The sequence below is a fragment of the Fusarium keratoplasticum genome, chromosome 10, assembly GCF_025433545.1.
Source record: "Fusarium keratoplasticum isolate Fu6.1 chromosome 10, whole genome shotgun sequence".
NCBI lineage: Eukaryota > Fungi > Ascomycota > Sordariomycetes > Hypocreales > Nectriaceae > Fusarium > Fusarium keratoplasticum.
Genome location: NC_070538.1, coordinates 2,843,562 through 2,866,264, shown reverse-complemented (window position 1 = coordinate 2,866,264; position 22,703 = coordinate 2,843,562). Strand labels below are relative to the sequence as shown.

The following is a 22,703-nucleotide window of genomic DNA, read 5'->3' as shown; positions in this document are numbered from 1 at the left end:
GCTCTGACCAAGACTTTTGTTTACCTCTAGAGGTAGTGAATTGTAACCCAGCTTTACCATCCTCACCATCCTCACCAACTTCACCATCTCCACCGTGCGCATCACCAACCCGCAAAATCGCTCCCAAGATGGCTGAAGATATTTCCGACTGGCTCCTCCAGAGCGACACAGAGCCTTATATCGCATTCGGTTATGCCCAGTACTTGTCCAACGTTCCCTCGAATGCTACCGTCTGGAACCATCTTCTCGAGAGAGTAGTCCCGACAGAACCCGTCCTTGTCGTCGCCCCGCCCTACGAGATCCCGGTTATTAAGCCAGTGTCAAGTCTTTGAGTCTTCAGGAGGTGGCTTTTAGCTACGAAGAGTTCTTGGATTTTGTGAAGAGGGAGCGCCGTGGTGCTGGAAGAGGTCCCGAAGTCTGGCCAAAGGTCTCGGGATTGGATCGCTTGATCGTGATGGTGGCTGTGGAGCCTCACATACCGGCGGACTGCGCTCTTTCGTTGGCCATGGTTGTGCACTGGGCCTCTGATAGACCTTCTGGCCTCTCGATGCGTGTCCTCACGGTCTCTACTTCGCACGACTGTCCTGAGATGGCTGCGCTCGTCACGTCGAAGTCCATGCCTGAGCCGAAACAATTCCTCCTCGACATTACACGCCAACAGGGTGCCCCAAGGGTGAAATCAGACATCGGAGAGGAGTCGGACGTTGAGGAGAGGGTCAAGTCAAATGTTGCGCGTCAAGATGGCAGTCAGGTCGTCGTCTTGTTCGCCTCGGATGGCCCTTCGAAGCACCTTGCGATTTCTTTGAGGGCACAGGGGTGGCCCATTACGTCCATTCATCGCCGAACGCCCTCTTATTCCATGCAGCTGGCATCAACGACTTCTGAGGAACATATGTGTCGTGTCCTGCACGTGCAAGACCCGATCCGTTCCCCATTTCCCCTTACTGGATTCGATCATGTCCATGTCGTTACGAACTCTACCTCTACAAAGGTAGTCTTCGACGCGGTGACTGGCCAGTTGACCTCGACCCTGGCCCAGACGAGCAAGCATGAGAGAAAGGAGCAGTTGGCGTATGCATATCGCTCGCAGGGAGCCTCGAGCGTCTCGGTCTACGTCGACCGCCCAGCTGCCAGTTTTCTACAGGCAGGAACTCGTCTCCGGCGTCTACAGGTCAGCAACGAGCATTTGGGGGGCTTCATCGCAGCCCTAGCCGGGTTTGAGGCGTGGGGAATCGACGCGCTCCAGGTTGCAGGGTGCTTTGTACCGCACATGGAGGAGTACGCACTAATGACCACAATGAAGCGTCTCATTGATCAAGGGCTCCTAAGACAGACCACAGCGACAGGTTGCCTGGGTTAGCAGATACGCGACAAAGAGGCTGACGCTTTCAAGGCCGTCCTCCCCATTCTAGACTACGACCACCGGCTTGCATACTTCGTCGCTCAACACACCGACACCACGATTCTTCGACAGTCAAAGCTCCAACTTGCATCACTCCTCGCTGTCGGGGTTTTGAAGGTGATTAATTTGCCTGCGGAGATGAGGGACGCCTTGGACGCCTTGGCTTTGAACTGCTGGGGATACACGCGGCCCCTTGCAAAGCAAGGTGCCATTTGGATGGCACTTGGGCTATGGAAGCTGGCCGCGAAGCAGTTCCATGACTTCCACGAGGCAGTGAGTGACCTGACACATGTGCCAGTGTTTGGGACCCCGCTTCATGTCTCGTTGAAAGAGTCCACCAAGGTCGTCCACACCATCAATAGGCTCGCCAGCGCCTTGAAGAAACCGCACATTGGGTTGATCGATCTTCCCACCGCGGATGAGACTGGTGAACTTGACGAAGCTGGCTGTCTGGAGTTGCAGACTCATTTGTTCACGGCCTTTCTCGGCCAATTGATTGCGGGTTCCCCTAGCGATGGCGAATGGTATCGGGAAGCTGTTGCGAGCGGCACACGGGTTGTCGCCTTCCAGAACTGGGTTCACTCGTTCGCGAACATTGACCAGGTGCACCAGGCAAATGGTCAAACTGTTGTCTGGGGCGTTTTCAACACACTTTTGCGCGAGGACCGTCGAGCCTGGGCCAGCGACTGGACCTGGATCCCTGGTTCGATTGTGGCAGAGTACTGGGACCGGCGGGGGGCCGATGTGAACCTCTTCACCCTTCTTAGCGGTCAGGCGAGGCCTCTCTGGAATTCTGATGAGGTTTCCGAGTGAGTTTACTGGGACTGGGCGCGTAAGCGACTTTGGAGGGAACTACAGAGTTGGCATGGCATGTTGGGATTACAGCTTTAGACAGGAGCAAAGTGTCAATATTACACACCTCCTAACAATGTATACCTCTTCTTGATGACTGTGCCTTTTAATTCTGTGACTAGTGACGTATTTTGGAGACTCCAGTCATTGATAAAAAAAAGAAAGAGCTGGGTACAAGACGTCTCTCTACCTACAACCAAGTCGTCAGGTTGGTTACGGTGTTTTGTGGCATTGGGTTTTGATGTTGTGCTGGATGCCTCCCCTCAGAGAGGTTAATTCACGATATGTCACGACAGATTAACTCAGGTATCACAGTCAAGATCAGAGAGCATGAGTCTCGCACAGTTCCATTCCATTCATCGTCCTATACACATTGCCAATCCTGTATGCCATGATGCCCCCCACGTGCCCGCGCCCCAATGCCCTTACAGGGTCCAGTCAATCTCATCATCACCCTGGTTGCTCTCACCATCTGACTTCTCCCCCCCAGACTCCTCGCCAGACCCCTCCTCAGTGTCGGTGATCTCACTGCCCTTGGTGTCCTCGGCGGAGTCTGGCTCGACAGCTGGACCATCGTTTTCGATGTTGTCGGCAATGATGTCGGCAATGAAATCGTCGATGTCGACGTCAGTAAACGGGCCCTGTGCGACTGCGGCGACGGCGGCGGCACCTGGTACCAGGGCTGCAGGGTTATTGTTGACAACAGCCTGAACCTGGGTGCCGACTTCCTGGATCTGCTCCGCCTGAGGTCCTGGGGGGCGGGCGGGCGGGGTAGGTCTGTCTGGCAGCATTTCAGTCTCTCGTGGCTAGGTCGACAGGTAGATGAGCGTCCATGATGCCACCCTTGTCCAGCCTTTCCTGGTAGTGCTGAATCTGGGCCTCGATAAGTTGCTGAGTGAACTCCGGGGTCCAGGGAAACATGGGCTCTCTACTTCGTCGCCTTCCCAAGGAGTCCTCCTCGGCCATCCACTGGCGGTAAACAGAAGCCCAGTGGAAGTCTGGGTTCTCGGTCGCAAAGGCTGGCATTCGGCCACGCCGCTGCACCAGGAACCAAAATCTGAGGTTGAGATCCCTCTTCAACTTGGGGCAACCATCAACATTGTGCTGGATGGTGTTGCACTCTGGGCAACCCTTCATCAAGCCGTTGGGTGCCGCCTTGAGACACGTGAGGAGCTCGTGTGTCTTGGATCCGCAGCCTGCACACTTGATCTCAGGCTTAGGAAAGCGACGCTCGACCTGCTTGTCTGCCAGCTCCTCTTGCTCTCGGGCCAGGGCTTCTGCAGCCTTTCCCATCTGAAGAAATTTGCCCTCGTCGGGCCGCGTGAGTCCGGTTCCGCCACTGACAACCGTGATGCTAGACTCCTCGAGCTGCTTCATGCTCTGAGAGACGAACTCTGTCTTGGCCTTGAAAATAATGCCAGCCATCTGAGCATTCTCATCCCCGTCGGTGCTCACTTCCAAGCGCTTCCCAGCAGACTGGAGCGTTCGAAGTTGCCCTGGAACGAGATGGCGCCGGGGAGAATATCGTCGGCTGCCGCGATGACGTCTCTGGCTGGGCCACCTCTCTTGTTGTAAAGCCACGCAGCCACCGTCTGACCCAGATCGTCCTTCAAGGAGCGAATCTCCAAGCTGTTCGGCGTGAGAATGGTATCACCACCTGGCCTGGCTTGGACCTCGGAGCGGGAGCTGCTAGAGCCTCCCCGCGCAGATGAGTTTCGGCCGCCCTCTCGCGAACCTCTCACTCCATCTCGCGTGTCCTCCTTTTCCTTGCCAGCCTGGAATCTGTGCTCTCCTCTACCAGACATCGTGCGTACGTGCGTGCGTGTGTGTGTGTGTGTGTGTGTGTGTATGCGGGCGTGGATGCGAGATTGCGGTGTTAAACGCTGTAGAAAAATGGAGGGAATTAAAATTACGAGAAATAATCCCCAGCCAGTTGGTCCGCGGAAATCGGCACCTTTCAGTGTCAAGATGGATCCCAGGGTGAACTTGACAGTGGCGAGTTGGAGCGAATGGTGCATTGCACACAAGGTTTCCGATACTCATCGATCAGCAGTGAGCTCAGGATCCATGGACTGCACAGGTGGTAGATAACTGATTAAAATAGTTCAATGGGGTTCCAGATTCGTGGAGAGCGAGCGAGAAGTGCTACCTAGCGAGGTGAGTTGCTGCGACCTGTTGCGCTTCATCATGCATCCACTTGGTCCCCTCTCGCCCATGTCATACGAGGGCCTACCAAATAAAAGACTGGCTCGTCTTCTATCGGGATCCAATATAAATTAGTTGCGATCTAGCCTCTCATAACAATGGCATTCGTGAGGTTGAAGGTCCAGTGCGACACTAACACATTCATACCGAGCGCTCCCCGCGAAACCGCGGGTTGAGGTGCGATCGCCTAACTATTTAGCCTGGCCATCCTCCTACAGATCTTTCAATGTAATATCAGACAACAAAGAGATCCGCTATTCTTTTATCTTGGCCCATACTACATGCTTGGTGTGACTCTCAATTGTCAACGTCAAAGTTGCTGGTGTAGGATCGGGAACCACAGGCTCAGAGAAGATGGGATAATTCAGGCAGAGCATAGCCCCAGGGCCTCCCAGAATGAGATTGCAACAACACTATCTACCTGTCGGGACATGATGAATCCACACTGTCGATATGTCGTCCCTATCTCCATCACCACCCACTTCCTGTGCCCCATTCTCGTTACCAGCTTAACTTCCATCCACACTCTCATCGACCTCTTCAGCCAGGGTAAGGTTGAGCCTGGCTTCAGTACAACCAGGGGGCAAAGGTCCATCCAAAAGCCTGAAGTTTACGGGCCACACGATGAGGGCCACCTCGCTCCTCGACGTGGGAGCCAAGTACGAAGGTCGCAAATCAGGCGCCGTGGCGCCTCTGTTCTGGAAGTTGAGCCTCACCAAACGTTGGCCAGAGGACATGACACCCTCAAAGATCTCCGGGGCATGGACCCGGAACATGATACCGGCAAATGTGTCGGTGTTTCCAATAATACCGACGATTTCCAGCACATGCTGGCAGCCATCCGAGCTGCCCTGGTAGATCATGGCGTTGGGGGCGACCTGGTTGGTGTAGGCCATGATGTTTGTCTGTGGTCCTTCCGACGGGTTTCGGAAACGCAAAGCAATCATTCTGTCATCGGCAGACATGATGCCGACGAGCATCAGCTCTCGGACGAGCACGGGAGGGGGACTGGGCTCCTCTTCGATGGGAGCAAGTTCGTGGGAGGGGAGGGAGGTTCGTCGAGCAGACATGTTTTCGGTTGGAGGCGCGGCGGGTAGGAGATGTGTCGGAATCATGTCAGGGGAGTTATCCTGAGGGAAGGCTGGGATCTGGATCGGAGCAAAGGGGGCAAGCCGGGAACAGCCACGGAGATCGAGATGGGAGAGGGAGCTGCCGCGAGAGGAATGAGACGTGCTGCTGAAGCGAGGAGTGCACATGGAGAGTGTGAGCGGAGTCTTGCGAAATGAAAAGAAACACGAGAATGCAAACAAGCACAGTCGAGGAGCGGGCAACGAGCTGATAGCTGCCAAGCAGTGGCGAGCTCCCACACAGTCAACGGATCAACACAGGAAGATTTCAGCAGAGCTGGGTACCCTTCTAAGCTCGACTACCCAGTTAAGTTACATATGGTAGGCAGTGTCTGCTTTGGAAAACCGGGGAAACAACGGAGGCGCGAGATGTTGGAGGAGGAGAACCTCGCACGAGGCTCCAGGGGCCGTCGCCGGCAACAATGAGAGGGAGTATGCCTCCTCAGCAACCTCGAAAGGTTCAATCCATCATCTTCCGTAGTTCTCAAGTACCCGGTTCGTAGTAAGAGCAGTTTCAAGTAGTCGGTAGAAAACTCCAAGTTCCCAGAATCGGCATCGAAGTCATGAGGCGCTGGTTGTGGTAGGAACCAGCAGATCACGCGTGAATGAGGTGGCCGAGTCAGCAGCGGGACCCAGGCGGCGGGGTGCAGTCTCGCTCGTTCAAGGGAATAACTGCTCATCACGTCGCTAAGGGATCCAGCGTGGCCTGTGTAAATACGTGTAGGCTGCGGGTTCCCCTTGTGGGAGCAAACGCGATGCGGCAACCTCGCGTTTGCGCGTTGTTGAATGACCCTACCCTAGACCCGCAAAGCCCTGGATCGGGTTCAATCGTGACTTGCTCAAGACAAAGCCGAAAGGGACACAAACACGCTGTCAGGAACCTTCGATTGGGGCCCCAGGCTCGGAAAACGGAGAGGTATTAATCTCAACTGTGGGTTGCCGGCGGTGGATCGCATGCTGGGGCATCGCCATGGATCCCAGTGAAGCTGTTGGTCCCAATACCCGCTCCCGATCCGACCGCATTTTAAGACCGGTCCGTACGGTCGGCATTTTGACATACTTCGGCCGAAACCCCATCTCGGGCATTTTCTACTATTCTGATTGGCGAAAGCACTCATTTCATGCCAACTGAGGCAATCCTTTAGATACACAGTATGTACAGCCAGGATCTTTACGTGCTGGAACCAACACCCAACAGCACGCGCATCATGAGCTGAAGCCTGGTCACCGACGTGAAATTACCGATAAGGCAAAATAATAATATGAACACTACCTATAGGCTATTTAAATACCATCTTGGATGTACTAAAATCCACGTCCCCAAATACTCCTTCTCTTTCCCCTCTTCTTCGCCCAGATCAAATCCCCCCATCCCATAACGGTATATCCACCGGAATTTTGACCACCCTGCGAGTCATATTGCTCCTTTGCCTTGACCGTCCAGGGGCCCTTCTTGCCTTTTTCGACGACAAACTTGTAATAGATCAAGTCCCAGACGCCGGGCGAACGACCCGTGATGCCTCTGTTGTGCTCCGAAATGGTATCCCATGGTCCATCCACCAAAACAGCTAGGCACCTGGAGAATTTGGGGTCATACTCGACAGTCTCATTGAGGTTGTACTTGGCGAGATGCTCCGATGCCTTGAGGAAAACACCCCCCATCTCATCCCATACGTTGATCCCCTGGGTTTCGAGGGTCTCTGCTGCTAGAGCGGCCCATCCCAGGCCCGACTGCGCGTGAGATTGATCCCGACCTGCTTCTGAGGACTGACCCGTCCTTCTGTCAAAGTTTCCGGGAAGCCCGGCACAAAGGTCGTTCAGGAATGCATTCAGAGCATAGTTGAACATGTTGACGTCTTCGAGGTAGATGGAGAAGCTAAGAAGGGCTTTGATCGAGGCCATGCCGTAGTTGGCGTGCCCAATGATGATGGACTGACGAGCAAAAAGCCAATATAACTGATTGGAAAATCCTGTGCCACCCTGCCAGGCAGCTCCAGCTTCTGTCCAGTTGCCCTCCCAGCGCATAATCTCAGCGGCATTTACAAAGACGTCACCTTCAAGCCCGACCAGGAGGCTTGTGTCGAAGCCAATGATGTTGGTCAGATTTGTTCCCCAGGCATCTAGGATCTCAGTAGACTTCTTCCAGTGGCCATCCTCGCGGGTGATGTACCAAAGAATGGCGTGCTGGTACGCAGCTCGGGTGTCGGCCGTGAAGGTGCTATAATTACTCGGGCTTCCTCGCGAAATGACGGCTTTAGGGCCTTGCATCACGTAGTCGGTGGATGAGTACGAATCTGCTTGGAGAGCCTTGAAGCCGCTGATCCAGGGTTCTTCGCCTTTCTCAACCATTGTGCGCATAAGTTCCAGGTCCTGATGAGAGTGCCATAAGCCAGGATGGTTGAATTGTCCGAGCCCAGTCTTGGCGCCTTTCGGCGTCAGGGGAACGACGGGGCCTAGCCGGGGTCGTGTCAGTCATTGATTGCCGCTGTCAAAGTTGCGGGGGAGAAAACTGTACCGTTGAGAAATGGCAGTTGAGTGACTCTGGCAGCCGAGTGTTGCATCAAGGAACACAAAGCCAACGCGCACTGTAGTTTGTCCACCAGTCAGCCAGTCGTCCATGTCGGAGTGGGTTTTGTCCTGGGACTTGCCTGAAGACTCGACTTTACCAACTTCATTTTGTCAGATGCACCTCTTGGGGTGGGCGCTGATTAGTGAATGGCTGTCAAGACTGTGCCAAAAAAGAAGGGAAAAACAGACTGCTCGCCTGTGTCGGAAGCCGTTCTTATGTGTCTGTCCTGACCTGCTTGACCCGGCTTGGCTTGGGAGACGCTTGACGCTTTGGACATCTTCTGAGGTACCCGGCCTAAGTGTCGGCGTTTTCCCCACTACTCCCGGGGCCGACGACCCCATGGTCGGCAGCGGCACCTACTCAGGCAGGGGTAATTATCAGATCAGACCCTGGACATATAGCTTCTTCGGTGGTTATTGTAACGGTCTCGGGACAATGCCAGCCCGAAAAGGATGGTCCAAAAATGGCGGCACCGGGAGAGTGCTCGGCATGAAAGCCCGATTCCGGGTGCTCACAGCTCACCTCAAAGCCCAAGGCGAGGGCGGGAGGGCTTTACTTATGAGTACGGTGACTGTCAGAAGAGCCAATCGGTGAAGCAAGCAGAGTTTAGCTCCACCTCAATCATTCCCTAACAGCCCCTCAAGACATACATCGCACATGTTCATTTCGCTCGTCTTCTGGCTCTTTGTTGAGCTCCTTGCAGTCTCGTCGGCCCAGGCCGCCAAGGAGACTGCAAACAACATCATCACTTATCCAATCCCCTCTGGCATCCAAAACTCCACGGCATTCGAAGTGAAGGTGCGCACGCCTGGCGGGAAATGGGAGGACTTGGCTGTTTACCGCCCGACTCTTACTGAGATCAACCCAACCACCGGGCCACGATCCTACTACCAGTCATCAATGGTCTACTTTGACTTCAATGGCACCGTGGAAATCGCAGCAACATGAGCCAAGGAGCGTCCACAGGAGGTCAGGGTTCGTCCCGACTCGTACGGCATCAAGGCCCAAAAGTCGGGCCGGAGTGTCAGGTTCACTTTGGACCGACCACGAGACGTCGTTTTGCAGATCAACGGCGAGATTTTTAGCGTTTTGCACATCTTCACTAATCCATCACCCGTGGACGAGCCGTCGCCGGATGACCCTGATGTCATCTACTACGGCCCTGGCCTCCACTCGGTGTCTGGCAAGATTCAAGTCCCCTCTGGAAAGACACTCTACATCGCCGGCGGCAGCGTTGTCAGCGTCGAGGCGATCGAGTTTACGAATGTCACCAACGCCGCTGTCCGTGGTCGTGGTGTTTTGACATACCCGCGATCTGGCAACATTTTCGTCACTCGATCTCAGAACGTCGTCATTGAAGGACTCATCGGACTCAACTTCATGGCCCGGACATTCGAAGCAACAGACGTCGACATCAAGAATTGGAGATCTTTCAGCTCTGTCCAGTGGGGCGACGGCATCGACCTCTTCTGCAGCCAGAATATCCTCATCGATTCCGTCTTTGTGCGAAGCGCCGACGACTCGGTAGCCATTTACAACCATCGAGATGCATGGTATGGCGACGTCAAGAATATCACGATACAGAATTCATCACTTTGGGCAGATGTTGCCCACCCGATCAACGTCGGATCCCATGGCAATACTGCCAACCCAGCGACGGCCAGCGACATCACCATTCGCAACGTCGATATCCTCGACCACAGGGAGAAGCAAATGCTATATCAAGGTACTATAGCGCTCAACGCCGGGGATAGTAATCTGCTCGAGGATATCCTTATTGAGGACGTCCGAGTGGAGAACTTCCGGCTCGGCCAGCTACTCAACTTCCGTGTCATGTTCAATGAGAAGTATAACACGTCTCCGGGTCGCGGGATCCGCAATGTCGTCATTCGAAACCTCAATTATAACGGCGAGGGAAGCATCACCTCTCTATTCTCGGGATACGACGCTGAACGAACTATATCCAATGTAACATTCTACAACTTGACGGTGAACGGACAAGTTATCACTGATTCCATGAGAAAGCCGGGCTGGTACTTGACGACGGATTTCATTCCACTTCATGTTAACGATCATGTTCACAACCTCACTTTCAAGGCCTAAAACCCAGCCATGTCGTGAAGCATGATGCGAAGAGTTCGATAGGATAGCTCGCATAGCGCCTCATTACCAATTCCATGACTATAAGATCTCTGCCGCCGAACTGAGAATGATTCCCATCTAAATGAAACCTCCAAAAGTATCAACCTGCGAGGTTCCACCCAGCCAGACGATTAATGAATTGAACGACTTGGTGTATTGACTTCTAACTTGGGCGAAGCACGCAAGGCTTCCGCATCAGCTCACTCGCAAGCTTGTTCACCCTTACCTATATCTAGTCCAGCACCTCCTCTTAACCATGGAAGACTTTTCCATGTTCGGCCACCACGCCATGGCCCGGAGCAGGATGACCGAGACAAGGCATGGAGTTACATGGCTTATAAGACCGGCACAGAGTGGATAAAGAATATCCGCAAGGGTGATACAAAGAGGGAGAAATAGTCCATCAATATGAAAGATATCTACACAAACAGCCACACCTCTTCCAATTCCCCACAAGAGTGCAAGGCCCGAATTCTCGCATACCCAAATGAGAGTCTAAGTACTTGCTAGAGTGTCAATCTAGACAGTCTCCTTGGTGCGCTCCTCAACACCGTGGGTAATGACACCAAGCTTCTTCTGCTTTCGCCACTCCTCAGCATAGCGAACGCCAAACCCGTGCTCAAAGACAACCCGAATTTCCTCGAGAGTCATGCCTGCGGCTTCGGGGTAGCAGAGGTAAACGAAGATGAATCCAATGGTCGAAAGAGCAGCGTAAAAGCCAAAGGTTCCAGAAGGCGAGATTCCACGCATCATGGACAGGAAAGTCGAGGACACGATGATGTTGGGACCCCAGTTGCAGATGTTGATCATCATGGTTCCCATAGCACGCACTTCCATGGGCAAGAATTCGTTCGCCTGCCATGGCACACATCCAAGACCAGCTGCGTAACAGGCCACGAAGAGAATCATCGAGACTAATACGACAATAGCAGGCCATCCGATGGTATCATCTGTGAGTTCGAGCGTGTCTCGGTCGATCGGAATTCGTACGAAAACCCCAGCAGCGAGAACGAGGAAGACGGGCATTCCCCACATGGTCCAGAGCAAGAGTCTGCGTCGTCCAACCCTGTCGATGAGGAAGATGGAAAGGAACGTGAAGATCCAGTTGGTAGCTGTGACGATGGTTCCCACAGCAATCGGGTTGTTGAATCCGACGATCTGGAAGAGAGTGCTCGAGTAATACATCAACGTGTTGAAGCCGCAGAGTTGCTGTGTAGCCATAAGACCACATGCCACGATGGCGGCTCGTCGATTCGCTGGGACCTTTACAAGGCTCTTGAGGGACTGGCGGACTGAAACCTCTTCGTTAAGAGCCTTTGCTTGTGTAACGCCGTGTTGAATATGGGCCACCATCTGTGAAACCTGGGTTTCATCGGCCGTGGGATACATGCGTCGCAGAACGCTGACACACTCTTCGGTCTGGTTGTGGAAGAGCAGCTGACGAGGTGATTCAGGGCACCAGAAGAGGAGGGTGCCGAGCAGAATCGACGGGATTCCTCCAAGACCGACCATGTATCGCCATCCATGAGGCACCTTGTAAAAAGCTGCGTCGAAGCCATATGCGAGGAGGGAACCGGTTCCCAGAAAGACCATATCGATGGAAATCATTCGACCTCGATATTTGGCGGGAGAGATTTCTGCAATGTACAATGGAATGATCTATTCTGTTAGAAACGAAGAGACGAGGAGTCAAAGGCATACCATGGAGGCTGAACCAACACCGAGGCCAACTAGGATTCGACCAACGCACATCTGAGCAAGAGAGTACGAAGTTGCCTGGACGAGGGCTCCCACGGTGAAGAGCACCGAGGAGAACCAAATGGCAGGCTTTCGTCCATACTTGTCAGCTGTGACACCAGCGATGATGGCACCAAACAAAGCCCCAGCAGCGCAAAGCGCCGTGATGAGCTCCTTTTCCCAATGGTCAAGCAACCGTCCATTGAGGTCTGTTCCAAGGACAACGAGAACACCAGAGATGACTCCAGTGTCGTATCCAAAGAGCATACCACCGATGGCGGTTGCGACGACGCAGAGGTTTAAAAAGAGTCCCGGGGTGGAGTCCTCGATAAAGTCCTCCCCTCCCTTGGGGTCATTGTCCTCGACATGGGAGTGAGCGGCAGCAGCCACAACTTCGTCTTTTCCTGCCATATTGAACGAATAAGGAAGTATTGTGCGGGATCGTGTTTGCGGGGATGGTGAGCAAATCTCCAACGTGATGCCGTCGTCGGGGTTTTATACCCAAATGCGGTGCTCTGGTTGTGAGGCGATAAACGGCTGCATCAGCTCACATTACATGAACTCCAAGGACTACCTAGCCAGAAATTCTAATAGTTCGGATACTGTTCCGGCCAATGGACAGAGACATGATTGTGGTTGACTCGAGACGGCCCACCCGTCGAGTCTGGGGTTGAGCGGAGAACTGGATCACTTCGTCTCCCCATGGGGTTCCGTGTTAGCGTGACTAGCACTTGCGCAAGTGTGGAGGTGAGTGATTATGGCTGAAGTTGGGAAGTCTATCCGGAGATGAAGCAAGTGTATCCAGGTTGAGACAGGGGATTGAGACTTCATGACTCGTTGGGCTGTGATCGAGTCAGGCAAGTCTGTCCTTCAGAATAGCAAGTCTTTCCGGCTCCTCATGACCCACTCACAGCTGCAGGGGCCATATCGAACCCCGCACGAGGCGTCTTAGCAGAGTAGTTCTATCCCTCCTCTCAGCAAGTCTTTCCGGACTTGGGGCAAGTCCTCCACCATCGTCGCGAACTGTCAACTCGCAAACTCCAGTGGCGCTCAAGATTCACGATCACTTCGGCAAAGATGGGGCTCAATTCTGCAGAACTGCCTCTCAAGATGCAGATCCGACCGAGGAATTGACATAAAGGCACCGGGCCTTCGCATCGTTTGACACTCAATCAACAAACACTCATCAACAATCATCAACAATGGCTCCTCAGAAACTCAAGATTGCTGCTGCTGGCCTCGGCCGCATGGGCAAGCGACATGCCATCAACTTTCTCAACCGCACTCCCCGCGCTGAGCTCGTGGCTGCCTTTACTCCCGATCCTGAGGAGATGGCTTGGGCCAAGGTCCACCTCGAGCCCCATGGAGTCACCTTGTATGATGACTACCAGAAGATGATTGAGCAGCCTGGTCTGCAGGCTGTTGTCATTGGTACTGCCACGTCTGTGCACGCAGAGGAGGCTATCCAGGCCATGCAGAGGGACCTTCACGTCCTGTGTGAGAAGCCTCTCTCGACCAGCATTGAGATTGTAAGTACCATCTACCTCTGCCTCGACTAAGCTAACCTGTCAGTGCCGCGATGTCGTCAACGAGGCCAAGAAGCGCCCTCACCTCAAGGTCATGTGTGGCTTTTCTCGACGATTCGATCAGTCCTATCGCGACGCCCACGAGAAGATGGAGCAAGGTGCCATCGGCCGACCTACAATCATCCGAAGCCAGACTTGTGATAAGCACGATCCTTCGGGCTTCTTTGTCGCCTACGCTGCCTGGTCTGGTGGTGTCTTTGTCGACATGTCTGTTCACGATATCGACCTGACGCTCTGGTTCTTTGGCGACGATGTCATTCCCAAGAGTGTCTCTGCCCACGGTGTCCGTGCTGTTCAGCCCGACCTCGGAAAGTACAACGATTACGATAACGCCGTCGGCATCGTCGAGTTCTGGGGTGGCAAGATCGCTTATTACTACTGCTCCCGAATGATGGCCCACGGACAAGAAGATACAACCGAAATCATCGGCACCGAGGGAAAGCTGACGGTCAACGGAAACCCCCAGTCCAACCTGGTCAACTACTACCACTCGGGCGGCATCACCCGCGAGGTGCCAGCCCACTACTACGGCCGCTTCGAGATGGCCTTTGTCCAAGAGTCCAACGAGTTTGCCGAGGCCTGTCTCGACAACAAGACCCTTCCCCTGAAGCTCACCAACGCTGTGCGGGCTGTTGAGATTGGTGCTGCTCTGCAGGAGGCTCTGGTCAGCGGAAAGCAGATTCGGTTTGATGAGGTTGGCCGTCGCATTGAGGAAACCAAGCTGTAATAGACATGAGGCACACTTAATAGCAAAAGCATGAATGATCAAGCATTTTATTCTCTAGTATCTTGGATCCATTGTTCTTGTAGTGATGAACGTAATGGAGATGTGTTCCAACCTGTCCTCTGTTGTACATGTTCCAGAAAGCTGAGCACCATTTCCTGGTCGTCTTTTTCAGCAAAGACGCCGCCCCCTGTGACTGTTGAGTATCAGGGAATCAGCTAGTGAGATAAACTTACAAACTGAAAGCGAATGCCGCGCCGTAAAGAGAGCATTCTCTGCTCTTGCGTGGGAGTTTGCCAACGCTATCACCTGAAGCAAGTGGTTTCGTACGATTTGCTACCAACGTCAGATTCCATTGTTATTGTGCCCATTTGACTAACCTCGACCCGTTTCCCTTGTCGTATATGCTCAAACACTGACGAAGCTACGATCGGCGTAGACATGGCGAGGATGATCTTTGCAATGTGATAGTATTGCAGCCCGACAGCTTAATGGTCAGCCGAAGCCACATTCTCGAAAGGGTACAAACCGTGAAAGGGAGAGAGAACCCATATTTCTGGTAGTAACCTCCCTTCTTCTCTACTCCTCTTTGCTTCGTGGATGGGGTTGAACGCTGGCGACTTCGAGTCGAACCAGCCATCTACCTCCCGGCGAATCTCTTCCAGACTATCCGCCGAGCAAGGCTTGTCCGATGAAAAAGCGCAAGCAAGTGCTTTTGCTAGCAGAAAGACCATCTTGTTGGCGTAAGCCGCGTCGTCCATGCGTCTGAACACGTCTGACTGCAGATACGTGTCCAAGTCCGATCTCAGAGGTCGCTGCTTCGTCAACGAGATGTAAATATCTTGTCGAAGACACAGCCAGGCGGCGGCTTCACCGAGGCCTCCATTAAAGTCGAACACGGACATGGAGTTGACGATTCTTGAGGTGCCATTGAGGTGTAGCTCCTTGTCATCCGCTGCAAGAGTCAGCCTTGTTCTGGTCTTGATATGAAGCACTTACCATCCATTTCCTCGTACTGCCGTAGAATTGCAATGGCAGCGAGTGTCTCTTCATCAACGGGCCCATTCTGCTCAGCCACTGCCTCTATCAGGAGGCTCAAGCATCTGTCGTAGTACTCCAGTGCCTCCGTGGTAGTGTCCGACATGTTTCGGTTCAGATGCCGTGAGGAAAAGGCAAAGACTGCGTATCTCAGCACAGGAAAGTACATGGATCGCCGAGGAACTTCGATTTCAAAGTGTCGACGCAAGTCAGTAGCATCCGCCCATAGAGCCATATTCTCAGTGAAATTCCTGATAAGGATAGCCTCTCGGGGAGTGAAAGGCATTGCAGGACGTGATGACGGCGAACGCGGAGAAAGGTCAAGTGAGGAGCTATCTCGGAGGTGCCGGGTCCTGTGTCTTGACTCTGAGATATCCGAGCCATTCGTGTCAGGTGAGACCATCATATGTGGGGATGTGTGAAATGCTGGTGACCTCTCAACCGGTGCTTCCATGATTGGAAGGTCGAAGCTGTACTGAGCAGAATCTGCCGCTGGGGGTTGGGCTCTGGGAGATCTTAATACCTGAACCATGGCACTAGAAGACTACATACGGTTCCGGGTCCTCAGTTTCGTAGATCTGGGACAGCTGAGCGGTCTCATCGCAGTATTCCACTTGAAAAGTCAGCTCGTCCCCCAAGAGAAATTCTCGCGTACAATTGCTCTCTGGTTGAACCCAAATCTGGTTGTCTGAAAAGGCAAACTCGTCGGTAGAGTCCAATCCACTCCGGAACCGAACCTGCAAAGCACGAACACACTGAATGCCTGCTTTGACACAAGAAGTGCATGCAGGCATGTTCTTGTCGCCTAATCTGGTCACCCCTGGTCCTGGTCGAGTGATCGGAGAACTCACACCTAACATGGCGAGCTGAGAGGGTCAGTCGCGTCTCGAGAAGGGAGGGCATCCATACCTCGACAAGCAGTACTAGTCATGTCAGTATATCACACCATTCTTAGAATAATACTTACCATCCTACCGCGACTCGGCTCGTCCTCCTGGGTGCGCGATCGCCAGGCTCCATTGTTGTTGAGCTCAAGCCTATGACAAGAGTAGTGGCAAGAAACTGCGGGGAGTTTGATGAAGCATCACGTGCGGAGTTAGACTAATTACCCCGCAGTTTGCGGGGAACGGGAAGCCCGAATTACTTGCTTTTTAAGTCAGGGCATGCAGGTCAGGGAAGAACCCAGATTGCCTTGGTATCAGTCAGAAGGTATCTTCCCGGTTCTCCATTGGGATAGTAATTATTGTATTGTGTTCTATCCAAAGAGACCACTTGACCGAGTACCCAATACTCGAGGGCCCTATGCTTACGATACGGGAACCAATGGTTCTTACAACTGTGTTTTTTGCCATTGTGATCGATGGCATCTTGTCATCATTGCAGATAAGAATAGTTCTTAACTGTATCTTTTCCTCTTGTGGCTGACGGTCTCTTGCGAACTTGTCATTAAAGACAATAATAATAACGGTTCTTACTGCCTCATCACACTTGTCTAACTACCCAGATCAAAGAGCTTAAGCTTCATGTCTCTAATGATTTTATCTTAAGTAACTTTTTCATACGTGCTCGTATTGAATCTGAAAACTATCGCGGATTCCGTTTTAGGAATGTCAAGGAGTTGCTTGAGTTCCATTTTGACTTCAACTTTCTAGTCCAATCTAACATTCAGAGATTTGCAAAGTTTGACTACCAATTATTCAGATATATCAGACCATATGACTCGGGCTACTCCTGGTGCAAGGCCGGGTTATCGCCCTCCTTGGGCATGGGAACGAACAACCAGGTAACAGCTGTGGCAGTCAGCAGTCCGCACAAGACGGGCTGCAAGACGGCAACACCAGCACGAGCCGCAACAAGACCGGTGATAATGGGGAACAGACAACCTCCAAGTTGTGCAAATACAAAGACAAATGACAGAGCCGTTGACCGGATCCGAGGGGCAAACAGCTTGGAGCCAACCGAGATGCCCTAATCATGTTAGTGATAATCTCAGAAACATTGAAATGACCTGCCGTGGCAAAATATGGGCCCATGAAGAAACCCAGTAAACTAATAGCAATCGAAGCCGCAATGATGTTGGGGACACTGCATTGTTAGCCACAGTCAAACACCAGATGAGAAACTTACAGCCAAAACAAAATCTGAAGGCCAATGCTGATAATGGTGAAGCCGAAAATCATCCTCCGAACTCCGAATCGGTGAGTTGGCTCAGCCAGAAACAATCTTCCTAGTAGCGATCCTCCACTGAAACCCGCAGGAACAAAACCCATCTGGTTGATGTCTCCGTCGCGAACGGCAACGAGATACTCGACAATCCATCCGCTAGCCGTGAGAGTAGCGCCAAGGAAGAAGAAGAAAAAGAGGCTAATCAGCCAGACGTTCTTGGTCCTCAGTGCCTCCTTCATCAGAAGGAAGGCATCCTCACTTCTCGATGCAGGTGTCTCGTCGGCTTCCAGCGTCCGTTCCGTAACTGGCTGCTTTCTCTTGATTCCCATCGTGTCCCAGAATGCGAACGAAACGAGGACCAGGTTAAGAACACCAATTCCAAGAGGAAAAATGTAGAAGAGGTACCAACGCGATACGCTCCCAGCCGAGGCAACGCCAGTTGCGACGAATGGTCCGACAAGACACCCAGCCATGTACATTGCATGGATGAACGCTAGCCATCGATGCGACCCTTTTACGCCCGCAACAAAGGTGTTTCCATGTGTGTCTTGGTAAGCCTGGCCGAGACTAGCCAGCATAAACGTGATGGTGAAAAGGGCAAAGGGTGGTCGCCAGGCCCGTAGAGCATGAGACAGCACCTGTAGCCCAGCGCCAAGAGCGAGCATGGCGCCGAGGTCAAGGATTTGGCATAGATGTGTATTTGAGAAGGCGGCCAGAAACCAACCCATAAAGTTGGCTCCGTAACTGCAACAGTTAGCTTTGTCGAGACAGACACAATCGTCCAACTCACACAGATGATACGATGGCCGTGGTAACTTTGTAATCTCGGATCACATGGGGGACAAGGGCTCCGACACTGCCATCGTTGACTCCGGCGACAAAAAAGGAGAATGCAACGCTCATAATCCTGAGCAGTTCTGCTTTGCTGGGTTTGTTCGACACATGCTCGGGTTCGGGATCGTTGAGTGAGTTCCTGGGGCTCTCGTGCTGACTCTGCAGCTCAAAGGTCGCTGGGACGCTACTGGTCTCTGTCTGCGTCACGGTCGCCATTGTGACTAGATCTAAGGTGCAGCAGAAGAGTTCAGGAGTCAGCAAGCTCCATGATCATGTTATATTTATTACTTTAAACGGGAAATACTCGGTTACACATCGGGTACGTCTCCATTTGGTGCAGATCGAGCGTTCACGCGGCATCACGAAATCCACAACACCATGACCAAATTGGGGAACGTCGGGCCGCAATGGCTGAACTACGGTTAACAGCTCGCCCTAGATGTCGAGACAAGACGACGAAATAAGGTAATGGAAGACGGGCCGTTCCCCGGTTCAAGTATCCGCCTGACCTCGTTCCATCTGGCATGACAGTAGGGATGGTAAGATCAGAGCCCCTATTGTGGGGTGATTCCATCTCCATTTGCGGGCCATGTCAGGGCAAGGCCTTATTTCCTAACCTGGTAGTAAGGGAATCCTGGACTTTGCGGCTACCCTAGACTTCAATATTTTTCGTATTCAACGTGATCAACGCCCTTTAAACTCAATCGGCCTTTGAGTCAATGCATGCAATACCGTTTATATAGATCTAGGAATATAAGGTTACCTCATTTGCAGTTCAAATATCTTTTATTGCCCGTGCAATAACGACATCTATTGTGTATTCGCACTCGACTCGGTGTCAGTGCCGACGAGCTATCGCATGCTTAAACTCTGCCGTGCCACCATTCTCAATATTTCCTAGCGGCTGGAGGAAAGTCTCCATCAGAATGACGGCCTGCTTTTGATATTTTCTCCACTTTTGATCAAGTGTCGATCCAATGAACGGGTGCTCCCAAGACTCGATCGCACCATCAATCAGAGTGTGGTGATTTGAGCCTGACACTCGGGCGTTCACGTGCCATATGCGCGTAAAACGCCCGCAGCAAGATTTTGCTTGGCTCTAGGCTCGTAAATTCGCGAGTCAGTGAAGCCCTCGAGACGGCTTGTAAGGGTTGAGGCGAGAATCGAGTGCCTAGCTACCTCTCCCTAATGTCAAAACCTGCCGAGTACAGAGAGCAAAGCCGCCAAACTTTGACTGTCCTGAGGCCAAGCCAGATCCTTGAGTTGGATGCTCGATCAGACGTTGGGAATCCTCGTCATCCACGTTTGCATTCGCCCGAGATTGCAGCCACGAAAGCAAGGCGCGTGATTTGATCGGCAATGTCCAACGCACTAGAAGGACACAAGACTTGATCCCGGCGCGAGATACGACGAAGGATCTACAACAACACATGGAACACTAGACGAAAGAATGCGGGGTCAAACCGCTCCTGAGGCTAACAACCCCATCTAACTGGAAGCCAGCCGTGTGGTGCGGATGGTTCCTTGGAGGAGGAGCCGAGCGTGTTCCCCTCCTTCGGCGCATCAATAAAGCGAATGCGGCACAGCCAACGACGCGATATTGGAGAAGCCAAGGAACAGGCCGGGCTCCGGGGTAATTGGCGCCGGTTGGGATGTAACGTTTGCATGGAGGTCGGGGAATTGGCCGGAGTGACGCCGTCCATACCTGCTATTCCGGGGTAGCTCCCATGCGGGGTGCCCACGGGGTGGCCAGGATCCCCCCGAGGATCTGATAGGCGGGCGTATAAGCTGTGAACCCTCTTGGAGGGCTTGGCCTGTCATAGGCGCGTCTAAAGGAAAACGAGACGAACCCCAGATGGCTAAATGACATGGTGCTGATAATAGTTCCACGACTAACAGGACGGGCCATCCATGCATTAGCCCGACACTTCACCCGCCAGGCATCATGGAAAGCTTATAAGTTGGATGCGACCTGCACTGACTTGTCTCTTGGTAACCCGTCCATCCTTACACATTGCCATTGTCATTGTTCATTCAGGCAGACACCATCCAACATGGGCAACCCCGTCGATGTAAAGGCCGAGGGCGGCCAAGAGGTCGAGCATGCCTACGATGTTGAAGACAAGACGTACGCTGCCGAGGACAAGGCGGCGACTGCCCAGAAGCAGGATGCTATCGAGGCAGAGAATGCGGAGCACAACATGGGTGTGCTCGAGGCCGTTCGAGCTTACCCCATGGCTTCGCTCTGGGCCTTCATCATGTCCTGCACCATTGTAAGCTATATACTTACCCATTCACATGACCTGTGCTAACACCATCACTAGATCATGGAGTCCTACTGTGTCTTCCTGATCGGCAGTTTCATCGCCCTCCCTCGATTCGCCAAAGATTACGGCATCTACAATAAAGGCGAATGGGTCATCGAGACCAAGTGGCAGTCTGCGCTCCAGGCTATCGGTCCCATTGGTGCGTTGATCGGCGTCTTCCTCGCTGGTCCCCTCACCAGCAAAATCGGATACCGCTGGGCGACCATCGCCGGCCTCATGGCCCTGAACGCCTTCATCTTTGTCTTCTACTTCGCCAACTCGCTCCCTGTGATGCTGGTGTCTCAGATCCTCGAGGGCATTCCGTGGGGAATCTTCATCGCCAACTCCCCCGCATACTGTTCCGAGATTGTGCCCATGAAGCTGCGAGCTCCTGCCACTCAGATGCTTCAGATGTTCTGGGCCATCGGAGCCATCATCGTCGGTGGCGTCACCTACGGTTACAACACCCTGGACCACCCCAACGCTTACCGGTACATGCCTTTTCACATAACAAGTGATTACTCTGCTAACGAGAGAATAGCATCCCCATTGCCCTTCAATGGATGTTCCCCACCCCTCTTGCCATCCTGATCTTCTTGGCGCCCGAGTCGCCTTGGTGGTTGGTTCGAAAGGGAAAGATGGAGGAGGCAGCACACGCTGTGGAGCGCCTCGGACGCAAGTCGTTGATTAACAAGTCGAGCGAGACCGTCGCCATGATGAAGCGTACCATCGACCTCGAGAAGACTGAGAAGGAGCCCAGCTTGATCGAGCTGTGGAAGGGCACTGACTGCTACCGTACCCTCATCGTGTGCGGTGTCTACGCCGCCCAGAACCTTACTGGTAACCTGATTGCCAACCAGGCCGTCTACTTCTTTCAGCAGGCTGGCATGAAGACTGATACTGCCTTCGCCATGGGTCTGATCACCTCTGCCCTCCAGACCGTCATGGTCATGCTCTCTTGGATCCTCACAACCTACCTTGGCCGACGTACCATCTACCTCTGGGGTTCGGCCATGAACATGGTCGTCCTCGTCGCTATCGGTGTCGCAGCCTCTTTCGGACAGTCAACCTCGGCCTCCCTCGCGCAGGCGTCCCTGGGTCTCATCGTCTCTGTCCTTTTCACTCTCGGCCCTGCTCCCGCTTCGTGGGTCATTATCGGAGAGACATCTGCCATTCGTCTCAGGCCTCTTACCACTGGTGTCGGACGAGGATGCTACTACCTCGTCAACATTCCTTGCATCTTCCTGTCTAGTTACATGCTCAACCCCACAGTAAGATATCCTCGCCCGCATTCTAAGGCACAATTGCTAACATTCTATAGGGCGGAAACCTCGGTGGCAAGTGTGGTTATGTCTGGGCTGGTACTGCCCTCGTCTGCTTGGTCATGTCTTACATCTGGGTGCCTGAGATGAAGGGTCGATCCTACCGTGAGATCGACATTCTGTTCCGACGTCGTGTCCCTGCTCGCAAGTGGACCAAGACGGTCGTCGACATTCACGATGACGAGTAGATTCAGATTCAGTTAGGGATCGCACCGCTACCCCAAAAGGGAAGCTATTCCGGTTTCCCCTTGTTACTGTACAAGCGACGGCCCGGCGGGGGCGCACCCGTTGCATGTTGGCATTACGTCAACTGCCGGGCATAGGGAAGCCAAAACGCTCCGCCATAGGTCGGTTAGGTTACAATGAGATCCTATAAATAGATGTGGTTCTCGTTCCTCGTTAAAATATTTGCCTGACTTCTCCACTCATGTGATTGACAAGGGTCGACCTGACCCCCATGGGGACATAATCTCCGGTCGACAACATCACGGGGTGGTATGGGAGCCTCTACTATGGGATGGGTGTCCTCTCGATGGTTGATTGACCCTTGTTCCACTTTCAGAGGCATAGAGGGTATGTTTTCGGCACGAGGCGATGTTTGGTAAGCCGGTAGTAAGCAACCCCTCCTAGCCTTTCGGTCCTATAAGAACTATCCTATATCTAGGTTTGCAAAACCAGTAATATCAGCTTAGC

General features: G+C 53.0%; 8 protein-coding genes and 2 pseudogenes across 10 annotated transcripts, besides 2 other annotated features; 4 read left to right on the top strand and 6 right to left on the bottom strand.

Annotated features, from left to right (window-relative positions):
* Positions 1 to 128: 128 nt before the first annotated feature.
* On the top strand, positions 129 to 2,215 carry NCS57_01279600 (uncharacterized protein; the record flags this gene model as incomplete). Its single annotated transcript, XM_053062458.1, has 3 exons — positions 129 to 254; positions 326 to 1,346; positions 1,413 to 2,215. 3 exons carry the CDS (start codon positions 129 to 131, stop codon positions 2,213 to 2,215), a joined length of 1,950 nt encoding a protein of 649 aa, XP_052908986.1.
* A 464-nt stretch (positions 2,216 to 2,679) lies between these two features.
* On the bottom strand, positions 2,680 to 3,679 carry NCS57_01279500 (uncharacterized protein; the record flags this gene model as incomplete). The annotated part of the gene is made up of 2 exons (XM_053062457.1): positions 2,680 to 3,035; positions 3,097 to 3,679. The coding sequence occupies 2 exons, from the start codon at positions 3,677 to 3,679 to the stop codon at positions 2,680 to 2,682; spliced, it is 939 nt and encodes a 312-aa protein (XP_052908985.1).
* Positions 3,680 to 3,705: 26 nt separating this feature from the next.
* On the bottom strand, positions 3,706 to 4,059 carry NCS57_01279400 (uncharacterized protein; the record flags this gene model as incomplete). Its single annotated transcript, XM_053062456.1, has 1 exon — positions 3,706 to 4,059. One exon carries the CDS (start codon positions 4,057 to 4,059, stop codon positions 3,706 to 3,708), a length of 354 nt encoding a protein of 117 aa, XP_052908984.1.
* Positions 4,060 to 6,891: 2,832 nt separating this feature from the next.
* Positions 6,892 to 7,935, bottom strand: NCS57_01279300 (Alginate-lyase domain-containing protein; the record flags this gene model as incomplete). The annotated part of the gene is made up of 1 exon (XM_053062455.1): positions 6,892 to 7,935. One exon carries the CDS (start codon positions 7,933 to 7,935, stop codon positions 6,892 to 6,894), a length of 1,044 nt encoding a protein of 347 aa, XP_052908983.1.
* An 877-nt stretch (positions 7,936 to 8,812) lies between these two features.
* NCS57_01279200 (uncharacterized protein) lies at positions 8,813 to 10,258 on the top strand (the record flags this gene model as incomplete). Its single annotated transcript, XM_053062454.1, has 2 exons — positions 8,813 to 9,058; positions 9,110 to 10,258. 2 exons carry the CDS (start codon positions 8,813 to 8,815, stop codon positions 10,256 to 10,258), a joined length of 1,395 nt encoding a protein of 464 aa, XP_052908982.1.
* Positions 10,259 to 10,816: 558 nt separating this feature from the next.
* Positions 10,817 to 12,445, bottom strand: NCS57_01279100 (MFS domain-containing protein; the record flags this gene model as incomplete). The annotated part of the gene is made up of 2 exons (XM_053062453.1): positions 10,817 to 11,956; positions 11,999 to 12,445. The coding sequence occupies 2 exons, from the start codon at positions 12,443 to 12,445 to the stop codon at positions 10,817 to 10,819; spliced, it is 1,587 nt and encodes a 528-aa protein (XP_052908981.1).
* A 791-nt stretch (positions 12,446 to 13,236) lies between these two features.
* Positions 13,237 to 14,347, top strand: NCS57_01279000 (uncharacterized protein; the record flags this gene model as incomplete). The annotated part of the gene is made up of 2 exons (XM_053062452.1): positions 13,237 to 13,563; positions 13,607 to 14,347. The coding sequence occupies 2 exons, from the start codon at positions 13,237 to 13,239 to the stop codon at positions 14,345 to 14,347; spliced, it is 1,068 nt and encodes a 355-aa protein (XP_052908980.1).
* Positions 14,348 to 14,394: 47 nt separating this feature from the next.
* On the bottom strand, positions 14,395 to 16,418 carry NCS57_01278900 (annotated as a pseudogene). The gene is made up of 9 exons: positions 16,350 to 16,418; positions 16,292 to 16,305; positions 16,038 to 16,192; positions 15,935 to 15,995; positions 15,344 to 15,888; positions 14,874 to 15,299; positions 14,725 to 14,831; positions 14,581 to 14,680; positions 14,395 to 14,534 (listed from the first exon to the last, which is right to left on the bottom strand).
* Positions 14,395 to 16,418: a sequence feature.
* Positions 16,419 to 17,107: 689 nt separating this feature from the next.
* On the bottom strand, positions 17,108 to 18,598 carry NCS57_01278800 (MFS domain-containing protein; the record flags this gene model as incomplete). The annotated part of the gene is made up of 4 exons (XM_053062451.1): positions 17,108 to 17,350; positions 17,395 to 17,467; positions 17,510 to 18,292; positions 18,339 to 18,598. 4 exons carry the CDS (start codon positions 18,596 to 18,598, stop codon positions 17,108 to 17,110), a joined length of 1,359 nt encoding a protein of 452 aa, XP_052908979.1.
* A 1,823-nt stretch (positions 18,599 to 20,421) lies between these two features.
* On the top strand, positions 20,422 to 22,198 carry NCS57_01278700 (annotated as a pseudogene). The gene is made up of 4 exons: positions 20,422 to 20,655; positions 20,707 to 21,179; positions 21,230 to 21,959; positions 22,010 to 22,198.
* Positions 20,422 to 22,198: a sequence feature.
* Positions 22,199 to 22,703: the final 505 nt, after the last annotated feature.